Raw genomic sequence first — 27,303 nt, forward strand, 5'->3', positions numbered from 1 at the left:
AGAGGAAATGCCAAGTCCCTTCAGTTGTGCCCAGCACTTTGCAACCTTATGGATTGTAGCCCACCAGGCTTCACTGTCCATGGGATTCTCCATGAATACTGGGGGCAAGAATACTGGAGTGGGTTGCCATGCCCTCCTCCAGAGGACCTTCCTGAACCAGGGCTTGAACGTCCGTCTCTTGTCTCCTGCGTTGGTAGGCGGGTTCTTTACCACTAGTGCCACCTGGGAAGCCCTTTTTACTGCTAGGCCTCCTCAGTTCCACACTGGCTTCTTCTCTGGGTGTTTGGTTCTGTATTTTCTCCATTTCTTTATCCTTCCAAGATAGTACTCTTGTTAGATTTTTAAAACCAAATTTTACTCTCTAAAGGCATGGAGGCAACAAAGAAAAAATTAAGGTCCTCCTATTTTTGAGATTCCTAAGGGCTGATCTGAAGGAAAATTAAAGTGAGAAAAAAATTTCCCTGCTCTACTGAATACGTCTCATTGCATGGGTTAAAATGCCAGTTCTGATTCCCTTTCAGATACTTGAGTCTCCAGCCATCCTCCCTACTGTTAGGTGGACTTCTGCCATCTGAAGCAGCAGACACTGCACTTAACCCTGCAAAATGTATTACTGGAGAAGATGTAGTGAGATATGCAGAAGGCACTAATTAGCACCTTTATTGGCTTGGAAAGCATTTTTTATTTTGGTTTTCCTAAGCATCTCTAACTGATTCATGGAAGACATTTGGTTCTTTGGAATATCGTCCAATAGACTAATCAAATTACATTTTCACAGGGCTCTAAAATAATAGCATTCTGCGGCTTTCTGTATATTTAACTCCTGCATGACCAAGATAGTAGAGGCAGTTAAAAGGGTTTGTTTGCCTCGGCTGGCAATTTATTAAGCTATATTCTTACAAAGAAGAGACTCTGGCATTCTCCCTGACCCTCATGCTCAGAACTTTAAAGCTAATTGTGATGCTTTGCTTCTGTTCAACCAGATAGTTGTTTATTTTACAGGTGCTGTGGATTCTTCCTCTCTATTCCTCTGCTGACACCCAGCCCAAGCCTGAGATCAGCTTCTTCCCAAAGCATGTGCCCTCTTCCCATTGCCAGGATGAACACTGGAACCTGTCCTTTCTCTTCTCAGAAACCATTCCTAACTCATGACAATAGAGATGGCAAATGTGAGACACCTGCTTCAGCTCCCCAGTGCAACACCAGTGGGGTTATTAGTTATTATTCATGACCCTCTATTCAGGTGAACAAAGATATGGCTTCACAATTCTACTCAACACAGACCCCGGCTGTGCACCACCCATCCTTTCCCTGGAGCCTGAGATGATATTTCTTTGCCATGTCTGTGCTAAGAAAAGGTGATACTCTCTTTCTGGATTTTAAGGCATTTATAAACTGATCACACCTTATTTGACAGAAAAATATCTCCCTTTGCTCCTAGTATGAGACCTTCTCTCTAGTTGTACCATCTTCTGCATGCTTTCCTGCACAAATTCAGTTTACTTCTGCTTCTATGCCTTTGTTCAAGCTCCTATTGGTTCCAGGAAATGACATTATCATGCTTTGTCTCTTTATTTTTTCAAAACTATACTCCTCTTTGATTGACTAGCTCAAGTCTCACCTTTTCTTTGGAGATTTCCCAATCTGAATAAATCATCTTTATTATGGACCAGTTTTTACTAAGATATCTTTATGTTGACTAGGTTTAGGGAAATCAGCTGTGTTAGAGATGATTCTTGCCTCAGTGATCTTTACAATTTTGTTAATAAGATGGATCATATCTTACTAATTTGAGGCAGTACAGACCAAGTGTCATAAGCATAGAAACTATGATGGATGTGACTGGTGTTCAGAAGGCAATTTGAGTCTCTTAGGGCAGATGTCAGGAAGGGCCTTACAGAGGACATGGCACTTGGGTAACATCTCAAAAGAAGGAGGAGAGGTAAACAGAACAAGAAAGACTTTAAGACAGGAAAAACTGGATGAAGAAAGAGAATGGACTAGGGATGTAATGAGAGGAGATAAGACTAGACAGTCTTGTAGAAAATTGGTATAGGTTATATTCATACTGTAATGGCCCTGAAAAGTCAGAGTAACATACTTGAGAGCAGGAGTCATATATTCTACATCTTTGCATCCTTCACCTTGCACAATTCTCTGCTTTGAATGCTTTCATTTGAAAAGCATTATTTTTCAATATGTTCATCTCTAACACATTTTCTAATGATGTTTTCAAAGGGAACATCTATTATGTTACACTGGATTTACTTTAACCTATTCCTATAATATAGGTCACAAATTTAGAACTTGATTTAGCAAGTTCTTATTATTAAAAAAATTCCTCTGGAAAGGGATAGGTTTACTCTTCAGGGACCTCTCTGAAAAACAGTGAAGAAATGTCTAAATAGTAAAAATGGCAAATGAATTAAGCACCTATCACGTAATCTATGGCACAGAGCAGAACGTTGACAGAACCTGTCTCGTGCTGTTGAAGTTGGCTCTACTTTTTTCACCCTCAGTTATGTGTGGATGTGTTATTAAACAAGAATATGACATATAAAACTGCATGTCAGCTCATGCTTTTGGTGTACATGTCTGCCCAGGTAGCATCAGGATGGTGTGCTCCACAGGCAGACAGAGCTGATGTCAGATTTGTACTCTGTGTGGCCCTGGGTTTGCCACACATCAGCTCCTCCCTCCAAGCTTTCTTATACAGTTTTACAGTGGAATCTGGGAATAAGGGTGAGTCAGCAGCCTAAGAAGAGGACCCTTAACATCCATGACCATGATCCCTGTAGCACTACCAGTGACCCCAAAGAGGCTCTGAATGTCCTACTGTGTCTGTGGTTAAAGGAAGGTCTGTGGATCCTTATGGAGCCCAAGCCAAGAATCTGACTTGTTTGCCCGTGAAGTTGGTGACCAAGAGGAGTTAGTCTGCACCCATTGATGGTGGTTCTTAGAAAGGAAAAAGAGAAGGAAACTGAAGGATGCCCATGGGGCTCTTTCCTGTAAGTTATCCATGTGTCCTGATCAGAGGTTCCCTGAAGATAGGTAAAAAGGAGACTGTGGGACCACTCCGCTAATATGCCCTAATGTTTGTCAGAAGACAGGGCAGAAAGTACAAAACCATGCCTTGCGAAGACTCGGGATATAAGTAGTATGGGCAGATGTGTCCAACTTTTGGTAACTCTTGATATTCATATGGAAAGAAGGAGCAAGGGCCTAAAGGTAATTTTCATAAAAGGAGCATCCCAAATGATTTCTATCAGTAAGTGAACCTGGGTAAGCAATGTTTCAATGAAAGAAACTTCAAAGTCTCTTGAGACTTTGAAGAGACTTGAAAGAGACTTCAAAATCTCTCTCAAAGCCTCAAGAGACAAGGCCCTAGAGGGAGATCCAGGCTCTGCTGATGGCTCTGGGAAGCCAGGGAAAGTGTCACAAGCACCTCAGGACCTCTTGGTCACCGGATCATTCCCATCAGCCAATACACCTGGTGTAACAGCTCTCATCCCCAGAAAAAGAACATCTTTTGTCTCTACCTCTCCTCCAGCTATCTTTTTAGTCACTGCTCCCTTTTGCCTCATCACTCCTCCAAATACTTTTCTGTCTCCACTTCCTCTACTCCGATTTCTCACTTGAAGGTCATATAACCGGCCTTTCTCCCCAACTATTCCTCTGAAATAGCTCTTTTCAAGGTCACCAGTGACCTAATTGTCAAACAATTCTCATTTCTCATCATATATAACCCGTTAATGACAGTTGACAGTGTTGATCATCCCCTCCTTGACACCTTAACTTTACTCATCTTCCAGACACTTTTCTCCTTTTCCTCATTTTACTTCATGACCTTCTCCTCCTCTTTCTCCCTTGCTGGTTTTTCTGTATCTCTCAGGCTTCTTCTCTGTCTCTATGCACTTGCTTGGTGACCTTATTTGAACTTCTGGGTTATCATCATCTATATGCCATCTAGACCCAAACAGTTATCTATTAATTCCTGGACTTTCCCCCTGAACTCGAGATTGGTATTTCCAATTTGTACTAATATATCCCTATTTGGGGCTTCCCTTGTAGCTCAGTTGGTAAAGGATCTGCCTGCAGTGCAGGAGACCTGGGTTCAATCCCTGGGTTGGGAAGATCCCCTGGAGAAGGAAATCTCAACCCATTCCAGTATCCTTGCCTGGAAAATCTCATGGACAGAGGAGCCTGGTGGGCTGCAGTCCATGGGGTCGCAGAGTTGGACACGACTGAGCGACTAACACTAACACTAACTAATCCCTATTTATTAGTATCTCTTTAGGTTTCTATTAGGTATTTGAATCATAGCATGCCTAAAATTGCATCTTTTATCTCAAGCCTGATTCTTCTATGTTCTTCCCATTCCAATAAATGATCATGCACCCTGCCCAAATGCTTGGGCAAAATTCACTGCGATCATCCTTGGCTTTTCTTTCTCTCTTTTATATTCTGTATCCACAAGCATATCCTCCCCTACCTATATTCCAAATATATCCAGAATCTAACACTACTCTCTGCAGCATTTGCTATTGCCCTGGTCTATGCCCTCATCTTCTTTTCCATAAGTTATTTCCTTAGCCTCCTAAGGGGGCTCCCTGGTTCCACCTTTTCTCCAACAGAATTTATTTTCCAAGTAGCCACTACAGCTGTCCTGTTAAAAAGAACCAAGGCTATGCCACTACTTTGTATAAAACATTATACAAATGTTTTTGTATAAAACATTTTCCCTTTGAGTAAAAGAAAGATTTTTACAGGGATATAGCCCTAAATTATGTGACCTCTGAATAGTTCTTTAACTCATATCTCTTTGCTGTATTCCTTGCTCACTTTGCTGCAACTATTTAGGCCTCCTTGCTATTCTTAAAATGCAGAGAGCACATCCGCATCCCAGGGCCTTTGCACATTCTGTCTCATGTGCCTGGAACAGTTCATCCTACAAATAAGCAAATTCAGGTAGCTGCTCAAAGGCACTTTATCTGAGACATTTAACCTCACTGTCTATACTCCTGGCATATTATATATTTATTTTTTTTTATTGTGTCTATCTCCACTGCATCTTTTTTCTTCAGTATCTCCAATATTAATGGAGTATCCAGTTTGTACGAGGCAGTCTATGCATATTTGTTAAATAACTGGAGAATGGAATAAAACGGAATCTGTCAGAAGTTTTGTGTACTTATGGGTGTGGAAATGGAGTTGATAGCATATTTGTTCTCTAGTCTCCAGACTAAGTCTAAGACTCAAAGAGAGATATGGGTTGCAGGAAGAAGCTGAAAGTTGATTCCCATCATGAGTTTTGCGTGACCCAGAACATTAGTGATGCTACCTAGATCCACACATGCAGTATAATAGAAAAGAGTGTCTCCATAAATTCTGTAAGAATTGGAGCACCAGAGGAACACAAGAAGAATGGACACTCAGGAAGTGATGAGACATGAACTGTCCATATGTTGACACCCAGGAAATTCTGTTAGAGTAGAAGCAGTGACAGTGGAAGTCAATTCTTTCATAAAAGAATGTGAGGCATCTTCTGTTGGCTCCCAGAAATACTAATATTTACAGGGGATACTTTACAATAGACCCTGTGACACCAAGATAGAGGCAATAATCTCTCAGAATTGGTGGACTAATTTCATTGTAATGTAATGTTTACCCACAGGCTGGAGAAACCTGAGGCAAATTTGAGTTATAGGAGTTATTTATAGATTAATTTCAGAATATCTTTTTATATCTTCCTCTATATGTTTTTTAGTTAACAATTTAAAAATATTTATGCACCTCAAGTATAAATGAAATAAGGTTTTATCAGTATAAAAAAATCCTAAATTTAGGAAGTGTCCCTTTTTGCTATCCAAACTTGGCTCACAGAAATAAGGAAAGTCTAGGGAGAAAATTAACAGCCACAGATTTACACCGGTATGTGGTATACTGGTTTCTGGTAAGAAAAGAATAAACTTTGAAATCAAACAGACTTGAGTTCAAATCACGTTTCCACCTCTTTGGCTTTATGTGGTTTTGGGAAAATCTCTCAACTTTACTGAGTCTCTGTTTCTTCAGTATTTAATGAAATTAATCAATCACCTTGTTTGAGGAGTACGTCATAATAATTTTCAAATATGCAATAAGCACTCGATATATGATAATTATTACTCATAATACTCAGAATTATTATAACTTTTGAGACTGATATGTATAGAGATCAGAAACCTAGTGAGCCTCAGGAAAAAAACCAGAATTTTCCAACTATTAAGCATTCATTTCTTAGTCATGTCAATTTTCTAAGAGCTTAGTTTCTTATAATTTAAAATTTCTAGAGTTAAGGTAGAATGACTTATGACTTGCCAGAAAATTCTCTGATGCATCTTTTTTGTTTTTAATTTTAAGATCCAGATGTGGCCATTTTGTATTTCTACAGATACTTGATTGACATTTAAAAATTAGCATTGTCTCACTTTAGAAATTTTAAGTTCAAGAGAACTGAGCTGTGGCCCTGAAAGCTGGTACAAGAGTCAGAAGAGCTGGGAGGGGAAGTGGTTGCCAGGAAGCTGACCCACTCTGCTAATGCTTTGACTTTTCCAGCAGGGATGCTGATGCAGAGCTTTCCTCCCAGGATGCTCCCAGGGGCATCCATGCATAACATGGACAGTAATTCATACTGTAGTCTAGAGAGGCCACGTGGCTGCAGTCAGACAGACCCATGTTCAAATCTCAACTCACTTTCCTCCTGACTGGTTACTTTTAGCAAGTTACTTAACCTTCCTGAGCTTTATTTACCTCTTTGCAAAAGTTAATAATGATGATATCTGCCTCAGAAGATGGTTCTGGTAAATGAGATAATATGCATATAGGGTACCTAGCCTGTGTGCCCTTGACACGTATTAATTTCTTTCTCCTCTGAGTTTTACTGAAGGCACTGAACTGCCAAGGGTTAAGGGGCCTTACCTAGCATAACGGTGGTGAAAAAGATGGGCCAACCAGATTCCAGCTGAACAAAAATTAGAATTTAGGGAGCCACAGAGCATCATGAAAGCCAAAGAATCACCATAAGAAGCCAAGACCTGACCTTGGCCATCTCAAAACAGAGGAGGAAATCAGCAACAGAGCCACTGAAACCTTATTCCACCTCTTCATTTTATCTGAGGCCCACTAGAATGCTTTCCATGAGAGGTACAGGGTCATGTGAAAGATGAGTAGGCACTTGGATGTTGTTGCTACTTTAATGCAGAAAGCCTCAGAATTATCACTGAGAGAAGCAAACAGCAGAATGATTTCTACTTGTAGTTGGTTGAATAGTATCCACCCAAATTTCACTTCAGTATTTGAAATGTCACTTCAGAATTTGAAATTTCACTTCAAAATATATCCTTTATCTGGAAACAGGGTCTCTGCAGATATAACTAGTAAAGATGAGGTCATACTGGGTAAAGGTGAGACTTAAACCCTAAATCCAATGACTGGTGTCCTTAAGAGAAAAGAAGAAGACTCAGTGGGGAAAGTCAGCCATGTGAAGACAGAGGCGGAGGATGCAAGGGTGAAAGGGATGCCAGGGTTGATGGGAGCCATGAGAAAGAGACCAGGCAGGCCTCTTCCCTAGAGCCTTCAGAGAGAGAATAACCTTGCTGACACTTGGTTCAGACCTTCAGCCTTCACAACTGTGAGAGAATGAATTTCTGTTTTTAAGCACCAGTTCAGTTCAGTTCACTCGCTCAGTTGTGTCCAACTGTTTGTGACCCCATGAATTGCAGCATGCCAGGCCTCCCTGTCCATCACCAACTCCCAGAATTTATCCAAATTCATGTCCATCGAGTTGGTGATGCCATCCAGCCATCTCATCCTCTGTCGTCCCCTTCCCCTCCTGCCCCCCCAATTCCTCCCAGCATCAGGGTCTTTTCCAATGAGTCAACTCTTCACATGAGGTGGCCAAAGTACTGGAGTTTCAGCTTCAGCATCAGTCCTTCCAGTCAACACCCAGGACTGATCTTTAGAATGGACTGGTTGGATCTCCTTGCAGTCCAAGGGACTCTCAAGAGTCTTCTCCAACACCACAGTTCAAAAGCATCAATTCTTCAGCGCTCAGCTTTCTTCACAGTGCAACTCTCACATCCATACATGACCACTGGAAAAACCATAGCCTTGACTAGATGGACCTTTGTTGGCAAAGTAATGTCTCTGCTTTTGAATATGCTATTTAGGTTGGTCATAACTTTCCTTCCAAGGAGTAAATGTCTTTTAATTTCATGGCTGCAGTCACCATCTGCACTGATTTTGGAGCCCCCCAAAATAAAGTCTGACACTGTTTCCACTGTTTCCCCATCTATTTCCCATGAAGTGATGGGACCAGATGCCATGATCTTCGTTTTCTGAATGTTGAGCTTTAAGCCAACTTTTTCACTCTCCTCTTTCACTTTTATCAAGAGGCTCTTTAGTTCCTCTTCACTTTCTGCCATAAAGGTGGTGTCATCTGCATATCTGAGGTTATTGATATTTCTCCCAGCAATCTTGATTCCAGCTTGTGTTTCTTCCAGCCCAGCATTTCTCATGATATACTCTGCATAAAAGTTAAATAAGCAGGGTGACAATCTACAGCCTTGTCATAGCCACCAAGTCTGTGGTGATTATTTATGGCTGCCCTAAGAATGAACACACCACTCTATATCCTAGTGGGATTGTGGGGGTTTTTTCACGATTTTCCCTCCAGCAGAGACTCCTTTCCTTTCTCTACTTCAGTTCCTTTTGGTTTCACCATAGTTTTCTCTCTGAAACACTCCTCATGACCTTCAGGTCTCCAGTTTCTGCTACTACTGTTGTAGTTTCCACTTCCTAGTGCAGGGTTTGGCTTCCCTGGACTTGGGATGCCTTGAGCTCATTGTGGTAAAACCAGCACCCAGAGGGGCTGAGAGGATGCCTGCCTGCAGGCTCCTCTGCCCACCTCTAACCAGCTGTGACTAAAAATTGTGGCACTTGACCACTCAGATTCTTCACCTGTGAAACATAGATGAACACCAGCCTTGCTAGGCTATTGAGCTTAAAATATGATAGATGAGGAAGGGCCTTGTAAAAGTGAAGGCTCAATTAAACTTGTAAGAAGCTATTCCATTATTATTAAAAACCTTACTAAAGATAAAGACCCTGCGAAATAGAAACTGTGTGTGTCTGATCTCAGAGTCATTTTGTTATCCCTTCTTTCCTCCAGGTCTTCACCTCGTGCCTTTATTTAATTGACTTGATTCAGAGGAGGAAGGTCCATGATTTGTCTTAATTCCTGGGAAATGAAGTTTCTAATACATTTACTGACAACCCCAGAATTGGTTGCCAGACCTCTCACTATAAACTGGGAAAGATGAAATATCAGACGGATCTGAAATGCTGGCTATATTTCTTAACTTCTTGTCTTTTCTTGAGAATGAACTATCAATAACAAAGGTTCTTAAATTCAACTTATTGGCAAGCATCTTTAGAGATTTTGGCATCATGAAACTTTCATATTTAAAAAAAATAAGCTTGGCGAAGGAGGAAATTTTAATGATATACCTAGATTTTAAAGTAAAAATTGTTAAATTTAAACTGTCTTGTAGCAAATGGTCAATCTTAATTTAAATGGCAGTGAAGAAAGTGAAATAATTAAAACCAGCCAAGTAAGTAACAATTAGAATAATAATTTTCCCTCTAGTCATTAAATTCTTGTTTTATGTCATTTTTACATATGTTATTTAGGGCATTTCATCAATTTTAAAACACACTTTTTTTCACATTTTAACAACTATGAAATCAGGATGTGTCTGGTAGTCAGTGTAGCCTATTATAATGCCTAGTTATAATCGACATGGATGGTTGTTTTGTTTTCTTATCTGAGTGGTACTTAAAATGTGGGTGCATTTTACAATTGAGGAGTCTTACATTCTAGGAAATATTATATTTGATTTAGTGAAGATGGAAACTGTGAGACCTGTAGATAAATTTCTTTGTCTTCTTATAATGTTCTATCAAATCTCAATGTAACAAGTGTGCCACACTTTCTGCCTCGGAAATACATACTTGATATATACACTGTTTGCTATAGAATTCAGTCATTCATTCTTTTTGAGAACAAATGCATCATTAGAAAGAGAAGATATAATTTTAAGACTGAAGGGTAGAAACTAGATTTAGAAATAAAAATACAATACAGTGTAAGGAAATATTAAACAGTTTCATTTCCATAATCACATCCTTGCAAAATATCTTTACAGACCCAGCTAGTTTTCTGTTAAGAGTCTGAGCTAACGATATGGGCAAGAGTTCTGGTTCCCAGTCCCTGATCTGCTGCTTGATAACACCTATCCTTTCTGAACTTGTCTTATATATTACACAAAATGATTGAGCTGAATGGTTTCTGAGATCTGTTTCATTTCTAGGAATCTCTGATAATTCTCATTTTAAAAAGATTTAGTCAAACAAACATTTTAATACATCTCCTACTCAGGTCCACAAAGCATAACTGCTTTTGGGTTCTCTTGTCTTACCAATGTGGTCGACGACTGGCTGAAAGTTTTCATTAACAGAGACACTATAAAGAAACAAAAGTATTGTGAGTCAAACAACAAAATTATGCTAAATTAATTTTTAATTAAACAGACCAGAGTAAATGAAGAGCTAAGCTTTATGACAAGAGGACTTTAGGAAATCAGTGAACAGCTAGGAACTGAAATAGTATTATTCTATTTTGTACTTTTAAGTGGATATATAACATTTGCAATAAAAGATTAGTCCTTCAAACACCCAGTTAAAATGAAAATTCCTACATGTCACACCTTGTCCCAGGAGGGTTACCCACATGTTTTCATGGATCTTTGCAAGAAGGATGTGCAAGGGCATAAAGAAACACTTACAAGAATCCAGAGTCCAGCCACTGCTGAATAATTTCTTGTTTGGAATCTTCTACAAATGAGAAACAGACCAGTCAGTCAAAACATAACCAGGTGAAGAGATATCAGCCCATTAGTTAGCCACTACCCAATAGGTCCATTTCCTAGTATTTAATTACATGTTTCTATAAGCAGAGTCATTTTTCCCCCAAGGCAAAACTTCCTGTTTTCCATAATTGGCTTTTCCTGAGAATAAAGTATAAACTTGCCAAAAGACTATAACTTAAAGAGAAAGAAAACGTGAAAAGGAATAAAAGAGCAAGAGATGTTAGAATAATTTTTAAATTACCTGGTGTGATACAAAGGCTGAAAAAGCATGGAAGATTTTTGCCTTTCTCTTGTTGAATATGAATCACGTGGAGCCTCTCCTTACTGAATCACATTTACCTAAGGCAGCTAGCCAGTGATGTTTATTTGCAAGGAGTTCTCTGCCAGGTTAGAAAGTAAATTTGCATTCATTCCAGGGGCAAATTGCACTACAGTCCCAGAATTGCCAAAGGCACCCTGTGTTATAAAAGCATCAGTCTTTTAAGGTGGATCTTTGTCACTGGCTCAACCAACGAGTCAAGAGGCAAAAAGGAAAGGCTATAAAAGCAGTTTTTCCTGTAAACATTTGTTTCCTTTCCAGTTGGTTACAGGTTACTCTGGGCTTATTTTCTCTGACTTTATCCTAAGAAGCAGTAAGATACATGAATTACTCCCTCACAAGGTGTCTGGTGAACCAAAAAGGCCAAGGTGACATGGGAGATGCTTAGTCTTCAACTGAGTTACTGTGAAGGGATAGAATAAATTGGTGGTGGCAAGGAAGAAAAGCCATCAAACAGTAACATCATGAACAAGCAAATAAGAAATCATAGTGAAAGGACAAAAGTTCCCTTATTTACTACTCTTTAAATGATTAAAATTAGTAGCAACACCCTGTGCAAGGCTCTGCAAATAAGAGCCTTTCAATAAGATGTTTGATGTCCTGCAAGAAGTCTCATATCTCTGGCATGAGCTCCACAGTTTTGGGGTCCTAGGGGACTTAGAATGAGGGGACATTGGAGTGGAAAGGGAGCCAAGTTCATTCTTTAGTTGGTCTGTTTCTATTAAGAAGGTTTGTATTTTAAGTGTCTGTAGGTGAAGTCAGATGTGCCCATTTCATAAGTTTTTGGTTATCATACCAGCAACACTGGCATCTTAACAGTCAAGTCCTTGTTCCAAAATCATTTGCCCCCAGCCCAAAGCTCCACATCCCTCACCACTCATAATAGGTTGGTTTCAAATAACCCTGATGGCCTGTTCTCACCCAGCAGGGGGTTGGTGAGACTGTGGCCCTCCTCCTCAGAGCCAGGGGGCAGCTGCTCATCCAGGGGAGCCCATGCCCGCTTGGTGGACTTCAGGATGTCTCTTCTGCTCTTTTCCTGGCCTCGTTGTGACTTCTCCTCCATCACAAGAGAGTAATTCATGCTAATTAAAAACACACACACACAAACAAATGAGACACAATGAGTTCAGCTTCCAGGCTTGGTTCAGTAAGACGGAGAGGACCAGAGGGCTCACAATCCAATGAATGGATCCAGCTTCACAATTTCTGGGAGCCTGGCTCATATCCAAGCAAGTTCCCTGCCTCAGTGCAAGAACTGTTTCTTTTTCAATGGAGACACAGCTGGAGGCCAGAGAGTAAAGGCCTCACCCTTTATCCGGCCACATCCACACTCTGGAAGATTCAATCTAGTGGTCTTGAAAGTGGATGAGAAGCAAAGAAACTGGACTGGAGAGTGCCCCCAATCAAGGAGAAAATTTAAAAGCATTGATTAACATAATAAGTATCCTACAAATCTGCCCAATAGTTACATCTATAATGATATGTTTAGAGACCCAAAATGTAAAAAATGAGGAGGGTGTTGGCAATAGATCAACCTGGCTGAATCTCATCTCTGCAACTTATTGTGTGGCCTTGTACAAATTGTATAATTTCTCTGCATTCCCTTATTTTTAATTGGGGGTAAATTGTACTGAATTTTAATAACCTTTAACCTCAGCAGAATATTTATTATGTGCTAGATTCTATGCTGAATTCTATAATCTGTTATTTAATTTAATTGTCAATGAAAGAAGTAATCTAATTGTCACAATTTTGTAGTAAATTTAAGAGCAGTGGGGTTAAATTGCATACCCAAAGTCACACAACAAACAGGATTCAAACCCAGGTTCTGTACTCCAAACATGCTCCCATGCCTATTAAACTGTGTATGAGGCTTCCCTGATGGCTGAAGTGGTTAAGAACCTGCCTGCAATGCAGGAGACACAGGTTCGATCCCTAGGTCATGAAGATCCTCTGGAGGAGGGCATGGCGACCCACTCCATTATTCTTTTGTTTTGTTTTTTAAGTATAAATTTATTTATTTTAATTGGAGGTTAATTACTTCACAATATTGTATTGGTTTTGCCATACATTAACATGAATCTGCCACAGGTATACATGTGTTCCCCATCCTGAACCCCCCTCCCTCCTCCCTCCCTGTACCATCATCCCTCTGGGTTGTCTCAGTGCACCAGCGCCAAGCATCCAGTATCCTGCATCGAACCTGAACTGGCAATTCATTTCATATATGACATTATACATGTTTCAATGCCATTCTCCCAAATCATCCCACGCTCTCCCTCTCCCACAGAGTCCAAAAGACTGTTCTATACAGAATCCCATGGACAGAGGAGCCTGGTGGACTACAGTCCATAGGGCTGCAAAGAGTCAGACACAACTGAGCATGCAGATTCATGCTTATCTGCCCTAAAGGATGGTTGAGACAATTGGGATATTAATAAATATATTATGCACATGATATAAGAAACATAGTCTGCCCCCATCATTTAATTTGGCTTTTATTAACATCATTGTGACCTTTATTAATATCTCCTATCGTAAGAAAGGAGACAGAAGCCTAGGGCAGTTGTGTAAATTGTTTAAAATCCCCAGACTATTAGCACATTGAGAATAAGGGCCTCTTTTACTAGCTGGTTGTCAGTATTTGAATTATCAGCAGATAGTAGGTGCTAAATAAATATGTACAAAATTAAAATAGCAAGTGCAGCAATCAGAGAAGAAAAAGAAGTAAAAGGAATCCAAATTGGAAAAGAAGAAGTTAAACTGTCACTGTTTGTAGATTATAAGATATCACATATGGAAGATCCTAAAAATGCTACCAGAAAACTGCTAGAACTCATCAATGAATTTGGTAAAGTTGCAAGTTATAAAATTAATACACAGAAACCTGTTGTATTTCTATATACTAACAACAAAAGATCAGAAAGTGAAATTCAAGAATAATCCCATTTACCATTACCTCAAAAAGAATAAAATACCTAAGAATAAACCTACCTAAGGTGGCAAAAGACTTGTACTCTGAGAACTATAAGACGCTGATGAAAGAAATCAATGAAGACATAAACAGATGGAAAGATATACCATGTTTGTGGATTAGAAGAATCAATATTGTCAAAATGACTATCCTACCCAAGGCAATCTACAGATTCAATGCAATCCCTATCAAATTACCAATGGCATTTTTCACAGAACTAGAACAACAACAACAACAAAATCTCAAAATTTGTAGAGAGACACAAAAGACCCTGAATAGCCAACACAATCTCAAGAAAGAAAAACAGAACTGGAGGAATCAGGCTCCCTGACTTCAGACTTTTCTATAAACTTACTGTCATCAAAACAGTATAGTTCTGGCACAAAAATAGAAACATAGATTAAGGGAACAAGATAGAACACCCAGAAATAAGCCCATGCACCTCTGGTCAATTAATATATGACAAAGCAGGCAAGACTACACACTGTTGGAAAGACGGTCTCTTCCACAAATGGTGCTGGGAAAACTGGACAGCTACATGTAAAAAACATGCAATTAGATCATTCTTTAACTCCATACACAAAAATAAGCTCAAAATGGAGTAAAGCCCTAAATGTGAGACTGGAGACTATAGAACTCTTGGATAAAAACATAGGTAGAACACTTTCTGACATAAATCACAGCAGTATCTTTTTCAATCTGTGTCCCAGAATAATGGAAATAAAAACAAAAATAAACAAATAGGACCTACTTAAACTCAAAAGCTTTTGCACAGCAAAGGAAACGATAAACAAAACAAAAACACAGCCCACAGGTTTGGAGAAAATACTCGCAAATGATGTGACCAATAAGGCTGCTGCGCTGTGCTCTGCTAAGTCGCTTCAGTCGTGTCCGACTCTTTGTGACTCTATGGACTGTAGCCTGCCAGGCTCCTGTCCGTGGGATTCTCCAGGCAAGAATACTGGAGTGGGTTGCCATTTCCTTCTCCAGGGGATCTTGCCCACCCAGGGATAGGACCCGTGTTGCTTATGTCTCCTGCATTTGCAGGCAGGTTCTTTACCACTAACGCTGCCTGGGAAGCCCTGACTGATAAGGGATTAGTCTCCAAAATTTACAAACAGCTCATGACGCTGTTTGTAACAGCATCAAAACAAACAACCCACTCAAAAAAGTGGGCAGAAGATCTAAATAGACATTTCTCCAAATAAGACATACAGATGGTGAACGGGCACATGAAAAGATGTTTGGCATTGTCAATTATTAGAGAAATGCAAATCAAAACTACAATGAGATATAGCCTCACACCAGCCAGAATGGCTATCATAAAAAAAATTCCACAAACAATAAATGCTAGAGAGGGTGTGAAGAGAAGGGAATCCTTTTACACTTTTTGATGGGAATGTAAATTGGTACAGCCACTATGGAGAACAGTATGGAAGTTCCTTAATAAACTAAAAATAAAGCTACGATATGACCCTGTAATCCCACTCCTGGGCATATGTCTGTAAAAAAAACATGATCCAAAAGTAAATTTGCACCCTAATGTTCATTGCAGCACTGTTTACAATAGCCAAGGCACAAAAGCAGCCAAAATGTCCACTGACAGAGGAATGGATAAAGAAGATACGGTATGTGTATACAATGGACTATTACTCAGCCCTTAAAAAGAATGAAACAATGTCATTAGCAGCAACATGAATGGACCTTCACTCTGTGTCATACTGAGTGAAGACAGTCAGAGAAGGAGAAACATAGCATGACATTCTTTATATGTGGAATCAAAAAATAAATGAAACATATTATATTCCTTACAAAACAGAAAAAGATTCATAGACTTAGAGGATGAACTTATGGTTGCTGGGGATGAGGAAGGATGGGGAAAGGGATAGTTAGGGAGTTTGGGATGGACATGTACACACTGCTATATTTAAAATGGATAACCAACAGAGATCTACTGTATAGCATATGGACCTCTGCTCAACGTTACGTGGCAGCCTGAAAGGAGGGAGTTTAGGGGAGAATGGATACACGTATATGTATGGCTGAATCCCTGCGCTGTTCACCTGAAATTATCACAACATTACTAACTGGCTATACCCTAATACAAAACAAAACATTAAAAAAGTTAAAGTAACAAAACTAGAGTACAAAACCATTAAACTTGACTAAATTATTTCCAAGCATCTATCTGCAATTGTGTTAGTTTATTCTTCAGGTTTAAAGAAATGACTGAATAGTCAAATACCTACTTCAAGCATCATGTCTTAAACCCCTAAACTTCTGCACAATCACTGATAATATGACACGGAGACAATCATTCCTAATCAGTGTTTTAACAAGTCAAGTTGTTCAGATTATTATAAACATTTGAATATTTTTATTTAATTACAGGTGAGCATTCTATAAGCAATTGGCAATAAGAGTTTTCTTACATGCTTATATACTAAAATTCTGTTGCTCACTTGTATAAATATACAATTATTGTTGCAATAATAAATTACTGCAAATTATTATTTGGGATGACTGCTAACTTTATGTTTAAAAAGCAATTATTAAGAAATCTCAATTAAAAAAAAAGAAATCTCAATTAATTAAAAATAAAAGCAGAGGGTGGACAGTTAATATCTATATTAATGGTGGGCCTTTAGCCAGCTAATTTTGGAAAGTTAATTTTAGAAATGTCTTCTGGGAGCAAATAAAGGTTTATAAAAATTTCAGTGATAACATAAGACAGAATACAGAGGTGATTATATTTCTAAACTATAGAATTATTTCATACACTAGAACCCATAATATGACAAAATAAAATTTAGAAACTACATTTAATGTTAGTTATTTAACTTTTGAGTAAAAAAGTTCTCTCTGGCAATTGCATTTTGTATGTGTGAATTATAAAAAAAAGCATCAACTTTGACACTGCAAAATCTCACAAGGAGGAAACCCCCAAAATCATGCTCAACAACATTCATGAAATATCAGACTCAGTAAAGGATCAGGGTTTGAAGAAAAGAATAATGTATGACAAAAGAGTAAGATTCCCCAAGTAGTCTTGCTCCTTAATTAACCTAGCGGAAAGTCAGTTTCTGTATAGCAAAAAGATTTTGCTTTGTAGTGGGACCAGGAGGTGGTAAGCAGATCTGACCTCAAATTGCTGCTTCTGTCCTATAAAGTGGAATTTTCACCTATCGACTACTTTTTCAAACCTGATACTGTAAAAATCATCAAAACTTTAGATCAAGCTGCTGCTTTATACATACGTCCCCCAGTTTCCTTTCGACGATGACATGTGTGACCTCAGACACCAGCCTTGCACAGCCAGTGAGGATATGCTCCCTGCCAGCTCAATTGTACTTGGCCTTAGAATAGGAAAAAGCTTGCCAAGGAAAGTGGGAACTCTTGCTAAAAGCAGAGGTCAGGGACTGGTTTGTAAAGAAAAATTCTTTTGTTCCCTCTGTTTTAGTGGATGCCTTCCCAGTTAGTAAACAAATCTGCTTCTGGAAATGTATTCTCTGATGCTTGAATGACCTTGCTTTGGCTTCATCCACCAGCTTGACCCCCCAGGGCAGTCTCTTGGAAAAGGACACAGATAAAGCATGATGCGCTTATTTGCTTCAGTCGTGTCCAACGCTTTGAGACCCCATGGACTGTAACCTGCCAGGCTCCTCTGTCCATGGGATTTCCCCGGCAAGAATACTGGAGTAGGTTGCCATTTCCTCCTCCAGGGGGTGTTCCCTATCCAGGGATGGAATCTGTGCATTTTGCATTGCAGGCAGATTCTTTACTGCCCAGCCACCCAGGAAGCCCCACAGATTAAGTGGCAGGCTCAAATAGTCCAGTGGACTGACAGGGTAGAAGTTATGGCATTGGCCTCTGCTGACTCCCCTAGGTTAACCCAGTGTCCCCAGGACCACTTGGAACCTAGGTCTTGCCTATTCTGACTTACCCAAAGTTAATTCTCATTCTGAATTATGTTGTCTTTTGTGCTGGAGAGATCCTTCTCTCTTTTCAGATCCCTGGTGTTCTGATCACTGTTGTTGTTGTTTAGTCGCTAGGTCCTCTCACTCTTCTGTGACCCCGTGGTAGGTAACTTGCCAGGCAAGCATACTGGAGTGTGTTGTCATTTTTTAACTTCATGAGATCTTCCTGACTCAGGGATCAAAACTGAGTCTTCTGCATTGGCAGGCATATTCTTTACCACTGAGCTACCAGGGAAAACTGGTATTGAGTCCCCAATGCAGATTTCAGGTCCATAGGTTCGGAATAAGATTCTTGAGATGCAGAATAGGGTATCCCAGTTACTTGACATCACCACACAAATCGCCACTCAAACTTATAGGCATCTTTAACTTATTATGTACCACACTGAATTCTTCATTCTTTCTTTGACTTCTACATGACCCTCCCACATATCTGCCTCTATTACAGTGTTCATCTCAGTAAATGGTACCACTATTCAAGTAGTTGCTCAGGCCAGGAACTTGTGAGTCTTCCTTAATTTCTCTGTTCCTTTCACATCTCACATCAAGCCACTAAAATTAAGAGAGCAGACAGACAGGCAAAGGAGTCCTTATATATCAGACCAACCACCTTCACTGCTATCAACCTGATGTGAAACAAAACTTGTAGTTTTGCTTGGAGCATAGGGAATGATCCCCATCCACACCTCCCATTCTCTTTATAATGCACTCAAATCAGCTTAATAATGGTCAACTATCGGTTCTTATCCTTTTGGAATTTTCAGCAGCACTTGTTATAGTTGACCCCTTCCTCTTGCTGCTGCTGATGCTGCTAAGTCGCTTCAGTCGTGTCCGACTCTGTGCGACCCCATAGACGGAAGCCCACCAGGCTCCCCCATCCCCGGAACTCTCCAGGCAAGAATACTGGAGTGGGTTGCCATTTCCTTCTCCAATGCATGAAAGTGAAAAGTCAAAGTGAAGTCACTCAGTCGTGTCCGACTCTTTACGACCCCATGGACTGCAGCCTACCAGGCTCCTCCATCCATGGGATTTTCCAGGCAAGAGTATTGGAGTGGGGTGGACCCTTTCCTCTTAATTGGGCTTAATTGGGCTTCCCTGGTAGCTCAGATGGTAAAGCATCTGCCTATAATGCGGGAGACCCAGATTCAATCCCTGGGTCGGGAAGATCCCCTGGAGAAGGAAATGGCAACCCACTCCAGTACTCTTGCCTGGAAAATCCCATGGACTGAGGAGCCTGGTAGGCTACAGTCCATGGGGTCACAAAGAGTTGGACACGACTGACTGACTTCACTTCACTTCCTCTTAATGGAAGCAATCTTTTCTTTTGTTTTTTTGAACCACAATTTCCCAGATTACCTATCTTACTCAAAGCTTTTTTCAAACTCTTTTGCTGGTTTTCTCCTTTCCAGCCTCTACATTTTGAGTGGGATTTACCTCAGTCCTCAGCTACCTCTTATCCTCTCCATCTATATGCTCTCCCTATATGAGTGTAGCCTTGATAGCTACTTGTTAATTCCATAGTGTAAATACTGTTAAAGCTTTTACATTGCTTTATAAGTCTGCTTACACATCAGTTTAACCACCCTGAGTTTTTCTTCAGGACAGAGATCTTATCTCTCAAATCAAAATTATGTGAAAAAGATACGCAATGTATGTTTGTTGAATGAATGACTGCCAACAAGGCACTGACAATATCAAAGAAAATCTGGTTATGAAAGCATTAAGAATGGTTTAACAGTTAAACAACTTACCAGAAATAGGCATACATAATCAGACAATAGTGCATTATGGATCTGAATTTTAAAAGCGATAAAGTTTAATATGTATATTCATGCACACACATATGTACATGTGCATGCATGATAGTCGTGTCTGACTCTTTTGTGACCCTATGGACGGTAGCCCACCAGGCTCCTCTGTCCAGGGGTTTTCCAGGCAAGAATACTAGAGTGAGTTGCCATTTCCTACTTCAACATACACACACATACACACATACAAACATATAACAACCATTTTGAAGCAGGATTTTCTGTCATCACTTGATGCCCCTTTCTGCCATTTTGGCCAAAACTATGAGTAGATACCTTTTTTAACGTTCTCTTATGAGCGTTCCAACAGCTAACAAGCAGATGAAAGATATTAATTCATCACCAGGAAAATAAAAATTATAATTAATCCACAGATAGTTAATTTGTGTATGATATTGGACATGTAGTTTCAAGTTTTCTTGGAAACTAGTTTGTTCTTGCATAATATGAGAGAATTGGATGAGATGAGATACTTTCCTAAGTTGATTACTCAGTTTCTAGCCTCCGCATAGACTGATATTTGACCAATGGAGCTCACATTTTAAAAATATTTTAAAGCTATATTCATCAAAACTATAAAAGTGAGAAGAATAAAACATTGTTCCTATTACTCATAAGTTTGGAAGACCACTCAAAAACTCAAACAACAAACCCAAGCCAGGAATGCCCTTCTGCTCTTCCTCCCTATCCAAGTATTAAAGTCCCACAAACACTTGTAAAGATTTCAAATGATTCAGTGAAGTAGAGGCAGAGCCTGGGGAATAGAGTGTTCTGTCAACACTCTGTTGGGAGGAACAAGCAGTCTGTGGATGACTTGTTCTGTGGGTGGTTTCCTCCCACCATGAAATATGTGAAGGGTGTTCACTCCTGCCATTTAGGAGCAAGCTGGATTTAAAGACAAGGCAGTTGTGCCCAAGTTGGAACCCAAAGTCAGTTCTCTTGGACTTGGAGTTTTCCTCTTTTGTTGGGGAAAATAATTAAAAGATTATTATTTCAAGAATCATATACACAGCTTCCCGGAAACCTGAAATGACTTTGAGGCTGGTAAAGTTGGATCAAATCATTCACCTACAGCTAGCTCTGTCTGTGCCAATCCCCTTTCAACTTCAAAGAGGTCTTTATTTCTCAGTGATTCCCTCTTTTGTCATCATTTCTATTCTTGTCTTCTCAACATTTTCTTTGCTTCATCCTAGGGAAGGAGAATGAAAGGATGTAGGGCATCTGTGCTCTACCTTGGGTCTTCCATCCCAACAACATTGCGATCTAGGTTCCTTCATGTGCGTTATATTCTGGTTGCACAGAATTACTTGCTGTTCTCAAATGTGTCCTTGTCTCCGGTCCCTCTGGGTGCAGATCCTTCTACATTTCTGCCCCTTCTCTTTAACGGATACCATCTCACTGAGCTCAAGCAGAACTTATTGTGTAGAGCTTTTTCTCATATCGCTCTCCACTCCCAATCCAGCCTGCTTCTGAAGCTCACACCAACTTTAGCACTCTTCATACTCCTTTTAAGCAGTTTATGTACATTTCTGCCTTTCCCACTCAGATAAATGGACTTCTGGGAAACAAAGACCATGACGTACTCATTTTCGTATCCATGATACTTAGTCTAGAGCATGGATAATAGGTGATAAGCAATAACCACTTATTGAACGAATTAATATTTCTGACCCTGGGCTCTGTCTTTGCTCAAAATCATGGGAATTGTGACTTGCTCATCTTTGTTGCTAAGTCACTTCAGTCGTGTCTGACTCTGTGCAACCCCATAGATGGTAGCCCACCAGGTTCCCCCGTCCCTGGGAGTCTCCAGGCAAGAACACTGGAGTAGGTTGCCATTTCCTTCTCCAATGCATGAAAGTGAAAAGTGAGAGTGAAGTCACTCAGTTGTGTCTGACTCTTCACGACCCCATTGACTGCAGCCTACCCGGCTCCTCCATCCATGGGATTTTTAGGGAAGAGTACTGGAGTGGGTGCCACTGCCTTCTCAGTCTCCACTGCCTTCTTCATCTCTATAGTCTCCATCATTTCAGCAAGGTATATACACTAGTAGTCGCTCATGGAAGCACACGATATAAATGAACTGTAAGTTAAATTCAATAATGACATCTACTAATTCAATTTAATATTATACTACCCACTGTGTACAAAGAAATTTTGAGGAGCTTATAGTATAAGAAATAGTATTTATTAACTAAATATCATGAAGCAGAAAATGCCTTTTAAAAGAAGTACAATACAGCTGTTGACAAAAATTAAAAGAGGAAGATGTTCATTTAGGGGCATAAGAAAAGGCTTCTTTGAAATGAAAATATGAATTCTGGCTCTTGAAGATGGGATAATGGGTAGGCAAGCATTCCAGACAAGTGGTTTAAAATACATGTAAACAACAATAGCATAAATTTTACCAAAGGGCAATTACCTTGTGCCTGTGCAACAATTAAACAGATGTTCTTCAATGTTAACTTACTGAAATCTTGTGTTGTCTTATCTGTTGCTGTGATGATTAATTTTATGTGTTGTCTTCACTGGGCCACAAGATACCCAAATATCCAGCTAATTATTATTTTAGGTGTGTCCGTGAGGGTGTTTCCAAAAGAGACTATTAGCGTTGGACTCAGTAGACTGAGAAATGCAGATTGTTCTCCCCACTGTGGATGAGTATCAGTCAATCTGCAGAGGGCCTGAATAGAAAAGGTAAAGGAAAAATTCCTTCTCTCTGCCCGACTGATTGAGTTGGGACACGAGTCTACTCCTGCTCTGGAGCTGGGATCAACACCACTGGCACTCTTACGGCACAAGCTTCTGACTCTGGTTGGAACCTCACCACCAGTTTTCCTGGATCTCCAACTGGCAGACAACAGATCATGGAACTTCTTGGGTTCTGTTATTGTGTGAGCCAATTCCTTATACCAAATGTCTTGGTAGATAGATAGATAGATGCAGATATAGATATTTCTGTCTCTACATGTATCTATGTCTGTATCTGTCTGTCTGTCTATCTCTCTGTCTCTCTATCTTCTATTTCATTTCTCTGGAGATCTCTGACCAATGCAGATGTTTATTTCTCTGAAGAGTAGTTTTAGTTGGGCTCTATCACACTTTCCTTCCATCTACCTTTTTTATATGTGTATAATTTTATCTATTCCTGGCTGTGATTTGTCTTCAATGCTGCATGGGCTTTTCTCTAGCTGTGGTGAGTGGAGGCTACTCTCCAGTTGCTGTGCACAGACTTATTGTGGTAGCTTTTCTTGTTGTAGAGTTTGGGCTCTTGGGCATGTGGGCTTCAGCAGTTGTGGAGCATGAGCTCTGTAGCTGTGGGCTATTGACACAGGTGCAATAGTTGTGGCACATGGGCTTAGTTGCTCCGTGGTACGTGGGATCTTCCTGGACCAGGGATTAAACCCATGTCTCCTGCATTGGCGGGTGGATACTTAACCACTGAGCCACCAGGGAAGCCCTGCCTTTCTTAGTACCTTTGCAAAATGACAAGTCCCACAGTTTGCTATAAGATCCTCAGGTGCATACATCTCAAATTTAAAAATACATTGTTATACAGTAAAAGTTGCATCATACTGCATATTTCATATTTCATTAGAAAACTATCATGATGGTAAAGATCTTAATTACATAAATGAGCTGGTAATGAAGACATCAAGATTTAACCCAGCTCCTATGTCTAAATTCCCTTTCCTTCCAGACTGTTTACTGAGGCAAATTCTAGCAGTATTCTTTACTCTTCTGATATCAGAGAGATCATCGTCATTCTTGCTTTTCCACCGTGATCATAACCATAGAATCTCAGGGAATGTAGCAAAGGGAGTAGATCCTATTCATTATAAATGGACTTAAGAAATGATCATGATATTACAACTTTGTACCCATTGACTATGTTTGGAAGACAAAATCTTCCTGGATAAAATGTGTGCATGCAGAAATAAGTTATGTATTCATTGTTAAAAAGATTCTGCATTAAGGCAGGAAGGCTTTGTATTATTTTCTACAATTGTATGTCAATATACAATTGTTTCTAAATTAAATATTAACTAAAAAGCAATGAATAAAAGAAAAATACAGTCCTAAACAAGTCATCAAAATAAATTTCAATAGCATTAAGGATTTAATTTGAAAACTGAAATAAAAAGAGTCCTAGAATAAATTATTGGTGAACATTCTCCTAATCTTACGGTGGTAAAAGTCTAGAGAGAAATGACACCAAAGGCAATGAAGAGAAATCATGATGGATTTGACCAGATAAAAATCTAAAGTTTACTCTATCAAACATAGTAGACATGTCAAAATGTTTACAAAATGTAAAAATACTTGCAGTATATGTGACATTAAAAGTTTTCATAACATTAACGTATGGCATGCAATTAGAAATCAAAACATATATACATGGAAATAGAAGCAGTATAATAACCAGGCAGTTCAGAAACAGAAAATCTATGAATGACTAAAAACATAAAAGTCATGCTGTTGCTGCTGCTGCTGCTAAGTCACTTCAGTCGTGTCCGACTCTGTGCGACCCCATAGGTGGCAGCCCACCAGGCTCTGCCGTCCCTGGGATTCTCCAGGCAAGAACACTGGAGTGGGTTGCCATTTCCTTGTCCAATGCATGAAAGTGAAAAGTGAAAGTGAAGTCGCTCAGTCGTGTCCGACTCTTAGCAACCCCATGGACTGCAGCCTACCAGGCTCCTCCATTCATGGGATTTTCTAGGCAAGAGTACTGGAGTGGGGTGCCATTGCCTTCTCCATAAAGGTCATAAATCTTACTAATATTCAAGAAAAATGAAAACTAAAAGGAGAATGAATTATCAAATTAGATTCTCAGATAGAATTCATTATAGTGAGAATACCTGCCTCATTATGATTATTTTTGACTATTCCTTCTTCCTATTAAGGTTTGAATACCAATAGTAAATCATTTCCTAATATAGTATATATAGCAAGAAAATGATAATTAGGTGATCTTTCAACGAAACTTTAGGGCAAAAGGTTTGTGGTAAGAAAAATGAATACTTTTTTCTTGTCCTTTTAAGTCTTCAGTTTTCATCCCTAAATCAAATAGTCTGGCTTAGCAACTAATTATATAAGGTGTTTTGTTACATTTAAATTTCAGATTAAAAATAAATAATGTTTAGCATAAGAATGGATCCTGCATTATTTAGGACATATTCACACCAAAACAAATTGCTATTTATTTAAAATTCAAGCGTTACAGGGTGTCTGGCAAGCCTATCCCTGAATCAACTTTCTCTACTCTTGCAAAAGAAGTTTTCACTTCTACAGCAGTTTCCACCCATACCAAAAAAGGTCACATGGCCAGAGCACATTAGGCTCAGTTTTCATATTCACTAAATTCACGGATTAGATAAAAGCCAAAGGCTTTTGGCTTTATCCTAATGTATTAAATTTCCTTCAGATAGTAAGGAAAAAAAGAATCAAGAGATCCAAGATGCAGACAACAGATACCAAAGGAAGGAAATAGAATTTCTGTATCTCATCTTATGAACATTGCTTGAAACAATATTCATGATACAGGAGAATAAGGTAACCATTTTGAGCCTAGAGCATTCCCATCCCCTGTGTTTTAGACCTTTGTGTGTTAATGGCAGTCACCCAGGAAGTCACAGGGATGCAGAAATCATCCAGGCCAGAAACCATGGCAATTAGATTGCTTACCTTATTGCTAATAGTCTTTCTTCCCAGGAATTACCCAGTCACACAGCTGCAGGTAAAAAAAAAAAAAAAAGTTTCAGAACATGCCACAGCTGCCCTTTAATTCCTACTGAGAGAAAATGAGAACAGAGAACTAATATCCCCTCCCCCACAGGCTGGAAACAAATAAATTATGAAAGTTACTATACCAGAAGAAAGGAGTCTCAGCAGAGAAGTGGCCCTTGGAGTTAACTTGCTGTAGTCATTCTCAAAAAGTGTTTGGAGAGGTTTTGGATGCTTTCCTGGCTCCTTGAGCATCACAGCTTCTAACACTAAATAGTCTTTGTGACCACAGGACTGTGAGCTAGGTTTATATTTGTGCCTATTTAAAAGTAGTCACAGAAAGCCAGGACAGTCTAGTTGCCAAGACCCATGATCAAGGTAGGGATAAAGATATATAGTGATTCTCTTTAGTCTCCCCTCTAAGGAAAGGAAGCAGCAAAAAAGTACTAGTGAGGAAAAGAAGAAGTTATTAGTAAGATGTCCTGGACTCAAAAGAGTGTGTGGGGAATAGATACAATGGTTCCTGCTGTGTTTTTATTTCTATGAATCCTCTTGCTGTCCCTTTAATACCCTCTGACCTGCTGGCAGTGACATCAAGTCTGAATATAGGACTGGAAAGCACTTCACTGAGGAAGTAAAGCAAACTTGTCTTCATTTGGTTACCATGGTTATGGTACTGAGTGTTAACAACCTGATGATTTGCATTGCAAACCATCATTGGAAATGAGGACAGGGGAACTTGATATTCTGGGTGGAGAGGTTCAATTCTCAAGAACTTCTACTGGAAATTTTCAGAGTAAACAGAACATAAATATATACACATACTCCCAAACCCATAAGGAAGAGGACCAAATTCTAAGGGCTAACAGTCTTATCCTCCATGGTATTTCAGTATCTATGAAGTACTTTAGTTGAAAGATCAGACAATTTCATTATTGAAAGGTAAATAAGCACATTACTAGCCTCATTTTAAAAACTTAAATTTCACAGTCACATTCAGCATGCATTCTTATGAAGGACATAATGCTAAAAGCATTCCCTAAAAATGATTCTATCCTTGAGTCATGCCTGCCAGCAAATTTTCTTCATTTTGAAAAGCTGCATTAGCAGAGTTTTAAGTGATGGAAAAGACCATGTGCATTTCTAATTACATTTAATTTCAAACAAACAGGAGCCCCAATATGTTAAAGGAAAGTGCTGAGGTTACCTTCAAGGGGAGTAAGGTGACAGGGCCTCATCGAGTCTTCCCTCTCTATGACAGCTAGTGAGGCTCCTCTGCAGAGCTCCTAGTGTCAATGAGTAGAATCTGAACAGCCCTATAAACTGGTCTGAAACCTACCCTAGGAGAAACCCTTGTCTCTTCAGGTTCTCTCACCTCTCCACCACCAGCATCTGAGATCTTTACTCTCATAAGCCCAGGAGTCTCTAGAGACCTGAGATACCACCACAGCCTCCTTTTCCTCCTGTGGGCATCCACAACCCATTTAACCCTAAGAAGACCAGAAACTTAGTCTTTGACAAAGGCTAACTCGCAAGG

General features: G+C 39.6%; 1 protein-coding gene across 1 annotated transcript in view; it reads right to left on the reverse strand.

Annotated features, from left to right (window-relative positions):
• The window catches only part of ITPRID1 (ITPR interacting domain containing 1), a 107,628-nt gene extending 81,849 nt beyond the window's left edge, over positions 1-25,779 (reverse strand). Inside the window, exons 1-4 of the mRNA XM_070787869.1 lie at positions 25,728-25,779; positions 12,208-12,368; positions 10,884-10,932; positions 10,518-10,561 (exon numbers count right to left, since the gene is read on the reverse strand). Of these exons, the coding sequence (XP_070643970.1) occupies positions 10,518-10,561; positions 10,884-10,932; positions 12,208-12,367 (253 nt within the window). The 5' untranslated portion in view covers position 12,368; positions 25,728-25,779. The remainder of the gene's footprint in view (positions 1-10,517; positions 10,562-10,883; positions 10,933-12,207; positions 12,369-25,727) is intronic.
• Between the last annotated feature and the right edge of the window lie 1,524 nt (positions 25,780-27,303).

This window comes from Bos indicus, chromosome 4 (genome assembly GCF_029378745.1).
Source record: "Bos indicus isolate NIAB-ARS_2022 breed Sahiwal x Tharparkar chromosome 4, NIAB-ARS_B.indTharparkar_mat_pri_1.0, whole genome shotgun sequence".
Classification (NCBI taxonomy): Eukaryota; Metazoa; Chordata; class Mammalia; order Artiodactyla; family Bovidae; genus Bos; species Bos indicus.